Source organism: Serinus canaria, chromosome 1 (assembly GCF_022539315.1).
Source record: "Serinus canaria isolate serCan28SL12 chromosome 1, serCan2020, whole genome shotgun sequence".
In the NCBI taxonomy this organism is placed as follows: Eukaryota; Metazoa; Chordata; class Aves; order Passeriformes; family Fringillidae; genus Serinus; species Serinus canaria.
In genome coordinates, this window is record NC_066313.1 from 110,100,662 (window position 1) to 110,117,310 (window position 16,649).

At 43.2% G+C, this 16,649-nt stretch overlaps 1 protein-coding gene across 2 annotated transcripts in view; it reads left to right on the plus strand.

Annotated features, from left to right (window-relative positions):
• Positions 1-16,649, plus strand: part of C2CD2 (C2 calcium dependent domain containing 2) — a 39,542-nt gene that overhangs the window by 8,351 nt on the left and 14,542 nt on the right. The window contains exons 3-10 of one of the 2 annotated variants that reach the window (XM_030234828.2): positions 2,776-2,895; positions 3,194-3,295; positions 6,334-6,456; positions 6,726-6,846; positions 10,626-10,734; positions 12,722-12,783; positions 14,404-14,525; positions 16,415-16,586. In XM_030234828.2, the coding sequence (XP_030090688.2) occupies positions 2,776-2,895; positions 3,194-3,295; positions 6,334-6,456; positions 6,726-6,846; positions 10,626-10,734; positions 12,722-12,783; positions 14,404-14,525; positions 16,415-16,586 (931 nt within the window). The remainder of the gene's footprint in view (positions 1-2,775; positions 2,896-3,193; positions 3,296-6,333; positions 6,457-6,725; positions 6,847-10,625; positions 10,735-12,721; positions 12,784-14,403; positions 14,526-16,414; positions 16,587-16,649) is intronic. The other variant, XM_030234829.2, reaches the window with a different exon arrangement.

A 16,649-nucleotide genomic window follows, 5' to 3' on the forward strand; every position in this document is an offset into this window, starting at 1 on the left:
ACAAATGAAATAGGAGAACTTTCTTCCTATCAGTCCAGGTTCCTCTGTTTTCTTGTGGACACCTATCCTTCCTCTCTCTCCCCCTGCCAACCAGAAAGGGCTGTTTTGCCTGGCCCTCCCTTCTCTAGCTTTTCATCTGTGCAGAGAAAATGAATTTGAAGAAGAAGGTTGGAACAAGGCAGGGGGAAAAGGAGCAGAGCACGGGAAGCTTCAGTGTTTTTCTTTGTGTGCCTGCCATGGGGGAAGTGGCCTACATATTTCTGCTTGGGTCTATCAAAATCACCTGCTACACTTCTAAAGGAATGTCACTCAGCAAGGGAAGCAGCAGTTGCAGTCTCTTTAATCACCTTTTCACCACTTGTAGCAGCATCGGAGATGAAAACAAAGCTGCTTTCTCTTCAAATTCTAGCCCAGAATTCTGCTTCTCTCAGTATTCTGACTCCATCATCCATCCTGCTCCCAGAACAAAGGGATCCACCTGACATAAAGACATATTATATTCCATTTATAAACATGGAACCACTCCTTTTGATGATTGGATTAAAAGTTGACGGGTGGCTGTATGTGAGTACCACAATTTTTTTTAGTAAAAGTGAGGTCACAAGGGGAGTAGGGCTTAGTAGATGTCATTGGCAGAAAATAAATTAATCAAGGAGACTAAAAGTCCAAACTTCACTGGTCTGGGCTTTGAAATAAAAGGTAAAAATACATTTAAAAATCTTATTTAGCATCTCTTGACAAAATGCAGAAAGAAAAGTGAAAGTTCTGCCACCTGCAGTGTCTGTTTCCATCCTTGGAATTAAACACGATTAAGAAATAAGTGGTACATGAACTCATTTGCCAACTCTCTGGCCACACTTTTATTTCTTTTAAAAACATTAATCAACCACATACCTGGCATGGACATCCAGAAATTCCAGATGAATGGCTCTGCATTGCATGTACAGCAAGTCCAACTTGTTCTGAATGTATTGAACTTCCTATAAATGGGTGGAAAAAACATGTATGGATGATAAAGCACTGCATTTAGGATATGGAAGTGGCAGCAGTCTTTGCATCAGACCTGTCCTTTTTCCTCCTCTTTCCTCAAGAAAGAGGGAAGAACCTTTTCAAAGTATTTAAAGAGTCACTGTGTCAATCCATTACTTTGAATGAAAGGAGTGATTCTGTGTTTTATCTCAGCTAGTAAAACAAGCAGCTGGAGGTAGCTGGGCTCTTTGTTCTTGTTAGCTATTAAAAATCCTCTCTATTTTACCATAATACTGGGTGTTGGTGTTGTTTGTGTGGGATTAAGGTCAGAAATCACTTCTGAAGGAATCTGGACTTTGGGAAAGAGGAGAGGTGAGGAAGACTCATTTGTCCACTTCTAAACTATAATTTGCAAAGATATAACCTGAAAAGGCAAATCTTATTGCTTGTGGGTGTGGTTGGGATTTTTATTTGTCACATCCACCTCCCCACCCCCTGCTCCTTTGTAATTAAGTCTCTACCTTAATGGATGTACTCAGGCCCTTGATAAAGCCCTGGCCATCCTTCAAATGTACCCCAGAGAGCCCAGGGAGATGAAATGTATTTAAAGAGAGACTGATAAGGATCTTCCAGGAGTTACATGATTCCTCTCAAAGCTTTCAGCTTCAATTCCAGTGCCCATAATTGGAGCAGTAAGTGCACAAACACAATTTAATAGCTGCATGCAGAGTTTTTGTCAGACAAACCTTGCAGGGAATTATTTGTCTGTGCATTGCATTGACCTGGTTCTCTCTGCCTGAGTCAGGGTGAGGAGAGCCCAGCTGTCCTTCCCACAGTGGAGCTGTGGGGACTGTAACCACAGAGGGACAGTGACAAGCAGCTCTCCTCCACCAGCACATCTGTTTGCAAAACAAACATGCCTCTGTGGTGTGATGAATAATTTCTGACTTCCACCCCATGGGCTTTCCTGTGCTGCCAGGAACCCTCCAGGAATTTCTGCACACTCCAGGAATTTTGCATGGCAGCTCCAGCAGTTCAGTCAGTTTGCAGAGAGGAGGGAGCAAAAACTGTCCATTGTTTACAAACTCAGTGTGATAAGTTAAATTAATGCTCCTAAAGTGTATTGCAGTCAAGTGGCACTCAGACTTTTCCCAGACAGTTAGCTTTGTCACCACATTTCAGGCTTTCTTGGTTTGGTCAAAGGTTTGAATAAATTCTTAAAGGCTCCTGCTCCTTCTTACCCACTGAGAAGTGGAATTACTCAGACAGAATCCTCTGCTGTAGCAGCAGGTTTACTCCAAAGTTTCACATTTTCTGTAGTTTCACTAAACTAAAGGTTGTGTGGTAAATCAGCTGCTTCTCAGAGCAGAAGAGGAAGAAGAACAAACATCTTTGCCCTCTTGGAGCTTTTAATATGTAGATCTGTGAAATGGAAAGGAGTCCTTGTCAGGCAAGGAGTTACTTCTGAATTAGGTAATAATACAAAAGAAATTTTGGGAAATGCCATAATTTGCAGATACTGGATTTCATGTACAGATTTGAACACTTGAACAGTGTGGATTTCATGTACAGATTTGAACACTTGAACAATGTGGATTTCATGTACAGATTTGAACACTTGAACAATGTGCTTTTAGAAGGAGGTGGGAACATGAATGAAATTGCTTAGAAATTTCCCGCCTGTGCCACTTAGCATAATTCTGCTAGCTTTAATTCCTTTCTTATTTTCTTTCTTGCCTTCACCAGATCTTCTGAAGATTAATTTGTTCTTCCCTTCGTTTCCCCTCATCCTTTTCCTTTCTCCAGGTGGTTTCTTGCAATGTTGTGGGAGATTCTGTGAAGTTCCTCGTTGCTGTCTCAGCCCCTCCGCCCGCAGCTGCCGAAGCTCAGTCGTATTTTGTGAAGCTGTCTCCAGTCCACCTGCAGGTAAAGTCTTAAGTGGTGCTCTCTCTTCCCTTCCTTTTGTTTCCCCTCTGGGGCAAGTGGTAAATATCGAAATTAAGCTGCCTCTTCAGGAGCCTGGGGATAAATAACACGTTGGGTAGACTACTTGGATATCTAGAACAATTCCCTTTTTTAACTGGCATGAACTCTCTAAGCTCAAGCAACTTTTACCTCCTTAGAATGTCACTTTGAAGTTACCTACTCAGAAACTGATGTCATTCTTCCTGTGCTGAGCCTTAGCGTGGAGATTGACCTACAATAACTCTTTTCCTGTCCACAGCTTCAGCTCTATGTGAAAGACAAAGGAGAAGATGTCAAAGTTGAGTGGTTCCTCATTAACACCGATGAAATCAACTTTGAAATCCAGCCAGCAGCGCAGGAGGTCAGTCAGTTTTATTTGTTGTAATGGTAGAGCAGATGAGTCTCCATCCCCTTTGTTGAAAATGTGGTGTAAAGCATCTGCCATGGATCGTCTTTCAAATCTCTACACCTCTGAAATCCAGCAACACCTCTCAAGATCACTGAAACAAGTCTGTATTTGACAGACAGATGACTTTGCAAACATCTTTCATCCAAATTCAAGGTGTGAAAAATGTCTGTTCCTAAATATCTTCTGTCAGAACGCTTCTAAAATAATAAAAAAACCCCAGTTGTGATGGTATTTCCATCAAAGCAATTAAAATGTTGCTCCTTTCCTAATTTAAATCAGTTTTGAAGTCTGGCAGCAATAGATCAGAAATGGCTGTGAAAAATACTGTTATTTAAGGAAATTATGGATGATCTAAAAATATTTTGATGCTTTTGGAATTGCACCTGATCTTTGTGCATGAGCGCAGATTTATTGGGCCATCCCCTGCAAGAGTTTCATCTTGACTGGGATTCTCCTCTGCCTTTGACCTTTCACGTTTGGTTTTTTTTTTGGCACAAATGTGGTGATCTAACTTTTGCTACAGCTGTGGGGGAAGACTTGTTTGTGTTTTGTGAAGTTGTTTTCCTGACTGAAGGCCTTGTTAAAAAGTAATTTTATTGTAGAGTTGCTTCTAAGGACCTGTACTGAGAGAGCTACAGTCATAATAATTTGTTACCACAGCTTTTGTCTATAAAAATGTGAAGCTCATAGCTAAAGACAGAGAAGCCTTTTGAAGTGTGTTTTAATGTAGTTTTTACCATGCACACGTAGCATGTAAATGACCTTCATATGCTGGGGTGGCATGTTGATTATCCACATTTGAAGAGTCATTAACTATTAAATCCTTCCTGACAAACACAGATGACTCTGGTGCAGTCACTGGACTTCACAATCAGCTTTTTGCTAGGTGCCCAAGTCCAGCTTTGCAGAGTTAGACCTGTTCTGCTTTGCCTGCATATTTAGAATGAGCCTGTTAAGTTCTTTATTCATTAGAGGGCTTTATTTTCACTTTTGAAGTTTGTATTAGCACTTATGGAAGAGAGGAGGCAATAAACAAAGGGCTAAAAGCTGTGAGCAAGCTACACCTGAGAAATTGCTCCAGCTCCTAAACTTCAATGTCAGCTTTTGTGTCTTGTTTTCTTCCTCTTTCAGAAGCAATACTGTGTGTACAAATAAATACCTCTAATTACTTGTGATTATCTGCACAGTGGTTTTGTCATCACACAAGCTGGGTGTAATAACCCATTTCTCTTGGTAATGGCTGGGTGAAGTGAGTTGTGTTGGGCAACCTGGCTGACTGGTAGGGTTTGGATTTACACAATTTACATCATGTGCTGATGTGCCCCGGGCTGGCTGTGCTGTACAGCCCTAGCCCAAGTCAAACCCAAAGTGCAACCTGTTGTCTTTATCATTTTGGGGTGGCAGTTAAGCCATTATGGCTTGTCTTGTCGAGGGAGTTGTGGTGGAGAGTAACTTTCCAAAAAAAGGATGGCTAAAAATGAGGCAGAGGTGACAGGAGGCTCTTTAATCATTCTCCTTTCCAAATAACTATGGAAACAACAGCAAATACCTATGAGCAGAAGTCCAGTGACTGAGGTTGCTGTTGTTAGTGTTAAATAACAGATGTCACATTAGGCTGATGGCAAAGCACATGAGGCAACTGGGATTTTACAATTTAGGTAAGAGCAGGGGAGGGAAATTACCTCCAAAACAATGAAGACTAACCATAATTTATCTGCTTATTTAAGTAACTTAAGTAATGAAATTGCTGTTACTAAGGCTTTAAAAAGCCTAATTTACTGTGATCTTTATAAAGTGAATGAGTATTATCTGTTTCCTTGATGGTTATTTGAGGCACATGGTGTAAATGCAGCAGATTTTTGTAGGACTGGCCAGTGCTGTTGTATGTTTTGAACATGTCATCAAAGGCCAGTTAGGTAAGAAGGCAGTACAACAGGACTTCTGTTCACAGCATTCCTGGGATTTTTTGTGAAACACCCTGAATGTTTCTGTAGCACCTCGGGTAGCTGGGAAAGGGCTGTTGCTCCCAATCTCTTTGACATGTCATGCAAACTGCACATCAGTGAGGTCTCTCAGTGTGGTATCAGATAAAAAATGATGGATGGGTCCTCTGTTTTTAGGTCAGATCTTTGTCTCCTACTTCAGTCTTTCCTTTAGAAATGAAACCTCAGTGAGAGTTCAGAGCTGTTGGGTTTCAGACTGTCCTTTCTGGAACAGCTTGATTTTAAAATCTGTGCCCTGAGCAGATGAAAATTCTTGAGGAGCTGCTGTGAAAAGCAGGCATTCTCCAGGAGCACAGGGAGTGCAGGGGCAGTCCAGTCTCTTCATACTCCTTACAATCATGTGAAGGTCCACATGTGTGCACAAAATCTGTGGTGTGTTCTGACCCCTCAGAGGTTGTGGTGCTAAGCACAGATGGCCATGAGATTTTTTTATGGACAAACTACAGCTCAGTGCCCCAGAGCAGCACGACTCTGTCCATACACTGCACTTTTCGGCAGGGTTGAAGACCTCCAGGAGATGCTATAATATTTTTTTTTTCAGTGCAGCACAGGATTAGTTTCTTCTCAGCTGCTGCAAGCTGGCATAACTCCCATTAAATCAGTGGAACGGTGCAGATCTGCTTATCTAATGACCTGATCTGCACTCTCAGGGGAGTACAGAGCAGCACAGAATCTTTAAAGCTCCATCATAAGATAAAAACTGTTAAAGAAACTTCTAATTTGTGGCTAACAGCTGTGCCTTCCTAGCTCTCAGAGCAGCATGAGTTTTTCAGTGTTTAATTCTAGATTTCCTTTCATGCACAATGGAGAAATTTAAGTAATTCTTTGCATGATCTGTTGTTAAATTCTGTTGATGGCAACAGAAACCATGAGTCTCTCTCTGACAGAGCTAATGTTAGGTGGCTTTGGTGGTACAGCTATACCAAATTAATTTTTGTCTCAGCAACTTCTGAGTTTTGAGAAGCCTGGTTGTTTGTTTCCTCATAGGGACAGACAGCAGGGACATGTGCAATATCTGAAACGCTCACAGATGTCTTGAAGAATCTCTTCAGCTCAGCTTCTCCATCTGTAGAGTTGAGTGTGAGGCCTGCAGATACAAAGGAGGTTCAGGTAAGGCTCATTCCTTCCAAAATCTTTTGAGTGTCCTTCATGCTTTTATTACATATTCATGACTCACAAATGAGGACGTTTACCAGTGTTCAGTGACAAGAACTGGGACACATGTTTAGAACAGCACAGCCTGTGGCACTGGAGGCTTTGTGGTCCCACCTCCTTGTTGGTGTTCCAGCCCAGCTCACCTCTACTTCCCTGTGCCAGTGTGGCACCAGGGTTTGGTGCTGGCATGTGCACAGTGCCCTTGTCCTGGTTGCCTTTTGCAGAATGTACAGACCACGAGCCTTCTCCCTCAGGGCACCAGTCCTCCCAAGCCTCCGAGGGCTCACGAGCTCAAGCTGCTGGTGAGGAACATCGCGGTGGAGCCGAGCGATCTCCGTGCTGCAGGTACCACAGCCCAGGGGCTGCTGCTCCACTTCAGGCTGGCATGGGTTGGGTTTTCTTACTTTTATAGATGGATAATGAGATGATTGGCTCTCACAGTTAAGGGATAACTATCATGTGAATATTCAGAAAAGCTTTAGTGATGTACAGTGATGTTATTGTAGTTTAGATGCCCTCTGCTCTCCCCACAGTTCCCTTTCCCCCCTGTATTGTTGCCAGCAGACAGCCAGGGCTGTCCAGGACAGGTACAAAGAAGCTGCACATGTGTCCCTTACCTGGGGCAGGTGGGAATGGAAAAGCTTGGTGCTTAGGGGGTGAGGCATGGCAACACCTGACCTCCAATCCAGTGACAAGAAAGCAGTTTGCACTGATAAATGGCAAAGCAGAGCTGACTGACAGACTTTGGGAGGGGCCAGGACTGGCTAATGCAACCCCAGGGGTGTAAAAGACTGAGCATCCATCTTCAAGATGAACTGGCCATGTGGTGTGCACGAGGGGCAGTTCCCAGCACTGCAGCTTTTTCCTTATGTAGTCCTTTGCTGTATTTTTGTTAAGGTTTAATAAAACTCTTTAAATTTTCAAATTGTGCAGTTGTTTCTCACATTACTTTCCTTTCAGCTGAGGTAATGTGGAAGTTCTGGGTTACAGCCTGCTCTCAAAAGAAGGTTTAAGAAATTGCTGTATTTTAAGAAGTAAACTTCATAGGATCACAGAAAGGTTTGGGTTAGAAGGGACCTTAAAGCTCATCTCATTCCACCCCTGCCATGGGTAGGGACACCTTCCACTATCCCATCTTGCTCAAAGCTCCATACAGCCTGGCCTTGAGCATTCCCAGGGATGGGGCACCCACAGCTTCTCTGGGCAACCTGTGCCAGTGCTGACTTAATGTATATTTTAGTTTATTGGAGTATTTAAACATCTTGTTCTTCTTGTACCGAAATCCATCACTGCTGAAAACAGATTGAAATGACCACGTGTATAAAGCTGGCTGATTATATTCTGGCTTTTAGTTTTAATTCATTAAAGTTCTCACTTTGGCTGTACCCAAGATGAGGGGCTCAAATCCAACTCTCCATTAGCTGATGGCTATGACATTGGCTTGATTCAATGTAACCTCATTTTTCTTTACTTTAGGGTGATTTGCAGATATATCTCAAACTCTCCTCCTGTATTAGAAACTCCTGAAAGGTTTTTTTTTTGTTGTCAGGGATGTTTTCCCCTGATGAAGTGCCTCTGCAGGTAAAGAAAGAAGGTGCCTCTTGCAAGTGGAGAATGAAGCCAAAAAAGAGGTCACAGCCTAGTGGAGTTAGTGTTGGGTTTGGAAAGCAGCACCAGGCCTGTCTTGCAAGGCTCAGACTTCTTCAAGTGCAGATTGAGGCACAGCTCAGATTCTGTCAGCAGAAATTCAGATTGGAGGCTCTGTTGTTTATGGCCACTAAACAATTCCATAACAGTATTTTTAATGGAAGCTTGTGGCTGCTAAATTGAGCAAGGCAGTGTTTTAGATAAAGACATCCTACTTGCTGTTCTCCTTTTTTTTCAGTTAGAGGTAATAGGTTTCTGCCCTAGAGTCTTGTGTAATGCTGCTTTGCTCATCCTGGTTGGAAGTGATCCCCCTAAAAATCTCTGCAGAGCTTTCATTAAAAAAAAATTAAATTATTTTTAAAGCACTTCTGGAACTCTTGGCTGTGAAATGTCCTTTATCAATAAAATGTACTGGCAACTGCAACCCAGTCAAGTGGAAAGTGTCCCAGCCCACAGCAGGGGGTTTGGAATGAAATGATCTTTAAGGTCCCTTCCAACCCAAACCATTCTATGATTTATTATTACTTTACAATTTTGTAGTGCAGAGTAAACTTTCCAAAAGATTGGGTCATTTTGCCTCTCTTTAAAAGTCATGAGATGAGATATCTTTGTGTGCAAACAGTGCATAAAACAGAAGATTCACCTTCTGAAAATCACTGCACCTTCCTCAAAAACAAGAGGGAAAAGAGACAATTCATGTGCTCTGCTCTGGGAACACAGCTGGTGGGACATAGCAAAATCCCCATTTGCCATTCTAACAGGAACTAGAGGGAATTTTGCTGGTTCCCCAACAGCTCCTGGAGTGTAGATATTTGGAACTGAGGATTAGAAATAAAGCTTCATAATGGGGTTTAACTGGTACCCTGGAAATCAAGTAGGAATCCTGCACAGCTGGAAAGGTGCTGGCTTCTGGACATAACTTGCTGACTTTTAATTAATATTCCCTTCCCTAACAATAATGAATTGTCCTGTTGGAACCCAGGCTCCATGGGAGTGTGCAGTATTTCAGGCACAGGTACACAGGGGACTGGGGAGGGGCAGCTTGTCCATGCTGATGAAACCATGGATGATTGATGGATGCTGACAGGGTTTATAGGAGCTCTGGCTCTCCTGTAGATATCTTAGGTCAACTGGTGAATACCCAGTAGCAGAACTGGTCTCTCTCTGCTTATGGGCTGTGCCTGTTTTTATCTCCTTAGTTTGTGTATGTAAACAAAGATTTTGTTTTTGTACCTAGGTTTTGTACTAGGTGCTCTACAGGGAATTATTTAGGGCAAAAGTGATTTCTGCTGGTGAGGAAAAAGCAGTTAATTGTTTACAGCAGGGTGTCCAGGGCAGAAAAGCTGCAATACCCTGTTGGGTACAGTTGGTTTGTGGCTTAGGTGTAGTTCCAGGGTCCCTCCGCTGGGCTGGGGACGTGACAGCAGGACCAGGCTCAGAGACACTGGGCTGGGGGATCCAGCCCAGGTCCATGAGCTCAGGCTCAGCCCCTGTGAAAGCAGCTCAGCTGCTTACTCTGGGGTCAGCTTGGATCCCAAATAAGCTGTGTGTGCTCAGTGCTTTGTCTCCTCTAATCATCTTGCCAGGCTCAGGCTGCCTCTGTGCCTGAGGTAGGGCTGATCCACGGCCCCAAAGCATCCCCAGAGAACAACTGAGAGCTGCTCATAACAAATACAAACCCAGATTCTTCTGCAGAACTGGGGGCAGCATCCTTTGTTTGATTTTGCACACAGTCAGTGCTGAGCTTTTTGTTGCTTTCCTCTATGTGTTGGAAGTCTGGGTTTAAATTATTTCTGATGCTGTCAGAGCCATATGAAAGAAACTGTTTTAAGAGGAACACATCAGGGAAACTATTTTCCCTTGGAGCGGCAGTAGAACTACTCTTAATATGCCAATTTGCAACACTATCAAATTCCAAGATCAAAGCAGAGATAAGTCTGCAGCAGTGCTTTAAAACTTGTTAAAAGCCACGGTGCACAAACCACTGTGAATTGGCACTGCTGTCATCAGTCACTTGCCAGCAGAAAAAGCTTATTTTCATTTCCAGATAAACCACTGTGACTGTGGCCAGGGGGAACTTAGAAAAGTTCTGTTTTTTTAAAAGCAGCTTGTAAACAACTTTACTCCCTCCCCACCTCACACCCACAACATCACCTGCTCACTCTTTGTCTCCCCATCTTTTTGGATCGTTTTATGCCTGCATTTTGTTGCTTCATGGCAGGATTTAAATTGGGCTGTCATGTTTCACAGAGTGTAGGATAGTTCATAAGACAACAGTGATGCAATAGCGACCTTTGCCATGAATATCCTTGGTGTACAAGCCAAGGGAAGGCATTTATCCTGTGGGAGGGTGAGAAAATGTCTGCAAAAGTCTCTTCAGAAGTGCAGTGTGCAAGGAAAGGGGGTTTCTTTGCAGTAAGTGATCTCTTGGTGACAGAGCATTAATAACTGGCTACTGATTTTTCTTGCCCTTACAGGCAGCACCAACCTTGTGTGTATAGTTCAGTTGAATGACCCTATGCAGAAGTTTTCCAGCTCTGTAGCCAAAAATGCTGCACATCCCTTTTGGAAGGAAGAGTTTATCTTGTAAGTAACTTACCTACTGAGAATACTTTTACATTAAAGTAAAATAATGGCATTTTGAAATAGGTCCATCTTGGACTTTCTCTGTGTGGCCTCAGAGAAATCTGGAGCTGGTGGGGACTTCAGGATATCTAATTACCCTCTGCATGGTTATCAGGTACAAGTCTCTAGGTGTTCCATGGTAGAGACATGATTCTGGTAAATGTCAGCAGTCACAGGCATAATAAATCACCACATGCTTTCCTACAGTGCTGGAAAAGAAGTGTTAGCACTTCTTTTAGGTAGCAAGATTTAGCTGCCTAAAAGCTAACAAGGTCTAGCAAGGTTTTGCTAGCAAGGTTTTGAAGTAACTTTACTGTGAAAACTGCATTTGAGGGAATCTCATGTCTCTCCATTCCATCCCCTGAGTGGGAAAAACAAATGTGTAAAAACAATTGAGCATCTGAAAGAATGGTGGCCATGACTAAAAAGGGAGTGGAAAACTTAACTAGATTTTCTTTCTCCTGTAGAACAAAAAAAAGAGACTCTCAGGCAGTCTGCACAGTATTCTGTGATTCACACAGCTGCTGTAAATAAGGTCAGAAGTGAGCAGTTCTAAAACTATTTTTATTTTCACTTTTTAACAGCAAAGCAGAAATGACTTCTGAGATGCAGGAGTTTAGGAGAGGAGGTACTCAGTGATGAACTTTGTTTTCTGAAGTATCACAGAGTGCTTCAGCCAGTGGCTCTGTGATTCACTTCAGCCATCTGTTGGTGGAACAGCACCCGTGCTCAGGCTTGCAGAGCAGACAGGTTCCCAGCAGTTTGGGACAGGAAGTTTGTAAGAATAATACCCTTTTCCAACTGAAAGGGCTGAGAGAGGGCAGGCAGGATGTGATTAACTTGACAGGAATTTGGCCTTGACACCAGGAGTAATGCTGGGGTTTCCACACTGCTTTTCAGAAGTGCATGAGGTAAGCTTGGGGGCTTTTACAGATAAATGATTAGGATTTTGCCAGGGGTTTTTGAACTTCTTTCAAGTTCCCACACACAAATCTCTGCCCTTTTCTTTCTTCAGAGCCAAAAATATCCTCCACTCTGAACACCACAGTACTGACCACCATGCCAGACTCTGATTTAGCTTCTTGGCAAAGCAGCTGTAGTACCATCAAGGTTCTCCTTTCCAAGTTTTGGGGTGCAGGAAAGGTGGGAGTGGCAGGGAAAAACTTAAAATCTGCTGCATAGATGATGTGCCACAGCATCTAACGGAGATGGAGTGTCTGCAGCCAGGATCACACCATCCTGAAACAGGGACATAGCAAAATGTAATACATGTTTGCAAGCCCTGAGGGGTTTTGGCAGAATGCCTGCTGAGAAGGGTGTAAAATAAAGTTTTACTGCAGGGTTCCTCAGCAGGCACCCAGTTTGCTTCACTGTGTCAGTCAGAGGAAGGGTTTTGTATCTGTTGTCTACTCCATCTTAGGGAGTACCACATGTGTCATCCTGAGAATAGTTCACCTTGGTTTTGTCACACAGAAACTCCTCTTGCTGGCTTGCAGCATCCTTGAGTCTTGTTTTGGAAAAGTGATACTGACTCTTCTCATTTAAAGCTGTAACTACTTGTGTTTTCTTGCATCTGGCCTGTTTTTGCAGGACACTTTCCTGCTTTGATGGGGATGTTGATTGGGCCTGTTCCAGCATCTTGACTTAGAAATTTGATCCTGCCAGGAGAAACAAAGCTTTGTGGTGTAGCAGTCAGACTAGGAACCATCTTCAGCTCCTGGGTAGAACAAAATCCTCTGAAATTCAACAAACTTAACCTGTGCAAAATGAGGGAGGTGCCCAGGCCATGTTTTTTTACTGTGATCCCTTCAGTCACTCTTACCCACCTTCAAGGTGCAGTGTTTGGCTCGGAGAGGGCTGAGAAAAGCTGGGGAAAGGGGAAAACCTACAAGGAAAGGAAAATCTGCTTGGGCTGCAAAGACCTAATGTGGTTTTGTTTCCTTCACAGTGAACTAAGTGCCAAATCAAAAGCATTGCAACTGCAAATAGTAGAAGATGGAAAGTTGGATAGTAAGTATTTTGAGACTGAGTTACTTTACATGATCAGCATGTGAGCTTTGCTGAGTGTTGGCAGAAGTCCCCTTTTATTTCTGGATGGCCACAGAAACTGTGAGATCCATCAGAAATCATGGGTGGAAGGAGAATACACTGACCAGGTGCCTAGGTTAATGTTACAGAGAATCTTTGAGTTTCTTTCAAGATTGTCAACATGCTGAGTTATCCAGGTGCTGATATCCTGTATTTTTCCATCTTCTAAGCATCTAACAGATCCACTGTGAACCTTTTTGGTTTCAAGTTAAGCTTTGATTTCTTTCTGTGGCTGAAGGGGACTAATAGGGTTAATTGTAAATCCTTCCTTTTCAAGTCCCAGAGAGTGCCTAACAATTCAGGTATGAAAATCACAATCAGGTGTAAAACACTCTAATTCTGATTATATTGGATTAAATATAAAACATGGGGGTGTCAAACATTTTTTACAACTCAATTCTGTTGTTTCAGAATTATTTAGAATAATCTAGATATACAAAGTTGTGCAATACCTTGCTTATGATATGTGATTATTGGAGAGATTGTAAAGGCAAAAGCTTTAAAAAATTTCTGATGTGGATGCTATTTTTTATTTTTAAAAGAATATGTATGTGGAGTCAGCAAACTTATGTTTTTCTTGGACAAAATGTAGTCTTGACTCTACCTAAACATCTTTAGCCTTTCAAACAGCACCAGGAATGTTCTGCATCCTAAGTTCAGCCTGGTTTCCTGAAGAAAAAGGTCCCAGTGGATTGCACTGACAATTCTCTTCTTCCGCCTCTGCCCCTCCATACCTGCTGAGCTGTTCTTCTCCAAAAAACTTCAGTAGAAGACTCAAAGTAGAATCATATTAATGAGCAGAGAGCTGAGTTATGTGAATACAGTGTAGATCTCTACTTGTATAATACAGGTATAGCAAGAGTTTATTACACCTGTTATGCCTGTTCAAATTGTAAGAGTTTGAGAAAATTGTTTAATACAAATTCTCAGCACATGTTCTGTGGCCACCTGACCCCAAGAGGCCAGTGAAGTGTAGGAATTTATTGTTTTAAAACATTCTGCTTTGCATAGAAAGCTAGAATTGAACCTCTTAAATCATGCTGTACCTTTGCTAATAATTTGTTCTTATCTAGTGGAGCTTATAAAGTCAGGGGAGGAACAAGAGAATTGCTGAAGTTTCACTAAAGTTCAAATTAAACACTATTGTTGTGATGCACCAGTTAACCAGGAATCCAGATTGTCCTCTGAAATGAAAGATGCAGAAACTGGTTATGGGGATTGTCCAAGAACCTAATAGTTGTTTTCTTTTTTCCCTCGACATTCTGCATATAAAGGGAAAAATAATGGTCAGAAAGAACAGTAAATAAGTAATAGTTCATGGTTCCATTCTTCCATTCCATTCCTGTTACACAGTATTAGGCCAGGCTGAGGAATAGTCATAAAATGGCAAAAAAGCTGTAAAATGCCACTTCTCTGCCCCATGGTGTACGACCAGTTACTGCGATTTTTTGCCTGAATTTTTCTCCTCCCTTCCTGTATTCTCTCTCTTACACATCCTGGCAGCTTAGCTCTGGGCTGACCCTGCTGATTTTGTTCTTGCAGGTCCTTTATCTGGGCAGGTGACTGTCCCTCTGGACCTGTTCAGGAAGCAGCCCTGTGGCCAGCACAGCTTTGCCCTGAGCAGCTCAGAGCCAGGGCCTGGGCTGGGCTCCATCACTGCAGAGGTACTGCTGGGCTGGGGGCTTGGGGGGCATCTGTTCCTTCAGGAGCTGCTTGGGAGTGCTCACCCACTGCTTGGACAGGAGCACTCATTGCTGGGTTAGGAACTGGCTGGATGGCCAGGCCCAGAGAGTGATGGTGAATGGTGGTGGATCCAGCTGGCAGCCAGTCACCAGGGGTGTCCCTCAGGACTCTGTACTGGGACCAGTTCTGTTCAATATTGTTATAGACGACATGGATGAGGGCATGGAGTCATTCATTAGTGAATTTGCAGATGACACTAAGCTGGGAGTTTGTGTTGATCTATTGGAAAGAAGGAGGGCTCTGCAGAGAGACTTAGATCAGTTGGATGGATGGGCAGAGTCCAACAGCATGAAGTTTATTAAGTCTAAGTGCTGAGTTCTACATTTTGGCCACAAAAATCCCCTACACCGTTACAAGCTGGGGATGGTGTGGCTGGACAGTGTCCAGGCACAAAGGGACCTGAGGGTCCTGGCTGACAGCCAGATGAATGAGAGCCAGCAGTGTGCCTTGGTGGCCAGGAAGGCCAATGGCATCCTGGCCTGCATTAGGAATTGTGTGGCCAGCAGGAGCAGGGAGGTCATCCTTCCCCTCTACCTGGCACTGGTGAGACCCCATCCTGAGTGCTGTGTCCAGGTCTGGCCCCTCAGTTTGGGAAGGATGTTGAGATGCTTGAGTGCATCCAGAGGAGGCAACAAGGCTGGTGAGGGGCTTGGAACACAAACCCTGTGAGGAGCGTTTGAAGGAGCTGGGGCTGTTTAGCCTGGAGAAGAGGAGGCTCAGAGGTGACCTTATTGCTCTCTGCACCTTCCTGCAGGGAGGTTGCAGACAGGTGGGGTCGGTCTCTCCCACTGGGCAGCACTGACAGAACCAGAGGACACAGTCTCCAGCTATGTCAGGGAAGGTACAGGTTGGATATCAGGAAAAAAATTTTCACCAAAAGAATGATAAAGTACTGGAATGCTCTTCCCAGGGAGGTGGCAGAATCACCATCTCTGGATGTGTTTAAAGAAAGACGGGACATGGCACTTGGTGCTGGAGTCTGGCTGAGGTGTTAGGGCATAGGTTGGACTCGATGATCTCAGAGGTCTCTTCCAACCTTATCATTCTGTGATTCTGTGATCTCATGCTTGGGCTTGTGGCTGAGTCAGACCAGCCTGTTCTGATTGCAGGGTGTTTGTGTCTGATGGGATTTTGGAAGGAATTTTGAATGATTTAGAGATGGGACCTCTGAGTTTTAGATGATGGGTTTTATTTTTCTTATTTTCAACATAGGCAGGAAGGGTGAGTTTGGCTCACATCTTTACTGCATGGTTCAGAAGGTCAGAAGACCCCAAGTTACAAAATAAAATAAATTAAAAGTTACAAAATAAAATAAATCCTTTTAAGGATTTATTGACCAATAAAACACTGCCAACAAGGATATTTATGTTTTTGACCCAATGCTTAAATATTTCATCTTATGCTGCAGTGTAAGCTTTCTTAACTAATCATGTTATGACACACAAACCTACCGTGCTGTATTCTAAACTCCTTTTTTACCTTTGTAGCTACTTTTATTTTTTTCTGTATCCTAAACTCTAAAACTCTAAACTTTCCTCAACTTAATGTGTCTCTACTTTAAACTGTAAATCCACTTTCTCACTTCTAGCACCTAAGTTTGGAAGCCTTTTCCAAGGTCTCAGATCAAATCCTGTGTTTAATTCTAAGCTTTGGCTTCCAGGCCCAAAGTTCTGAGAGTTCCCTGCATTTCAGATTCCAACAGTGTGTTAATGAAAGAATTAATTCTTGAGTTTGGCTCAGCAAAACCTAAAAGGAGTAGCAGAAATCGAGTCCTTCTTGCTTCTGAGGTGGTGTTTTTTTGTCTCCTCAGTTCTCTTTTATAGAACCCAGTGAACTGAAGGCAAGGCAGGTCTCCTCTCCAGTGCTGGCCACCAAGATCGAGAAGGACCGCACTGTGATGCCCTGTGGGACTGTGGTCACCACTGTCACTGCTGTGAGAACCAAACCTCGTCTGGAAGGCAGATCCTCCCCCCTGAGCACAGGTCAGCACCTCCAGATCTTCCTGTGTTCCTCCACGGGCACCAGGAGAAGCACTGGGGGCTGGG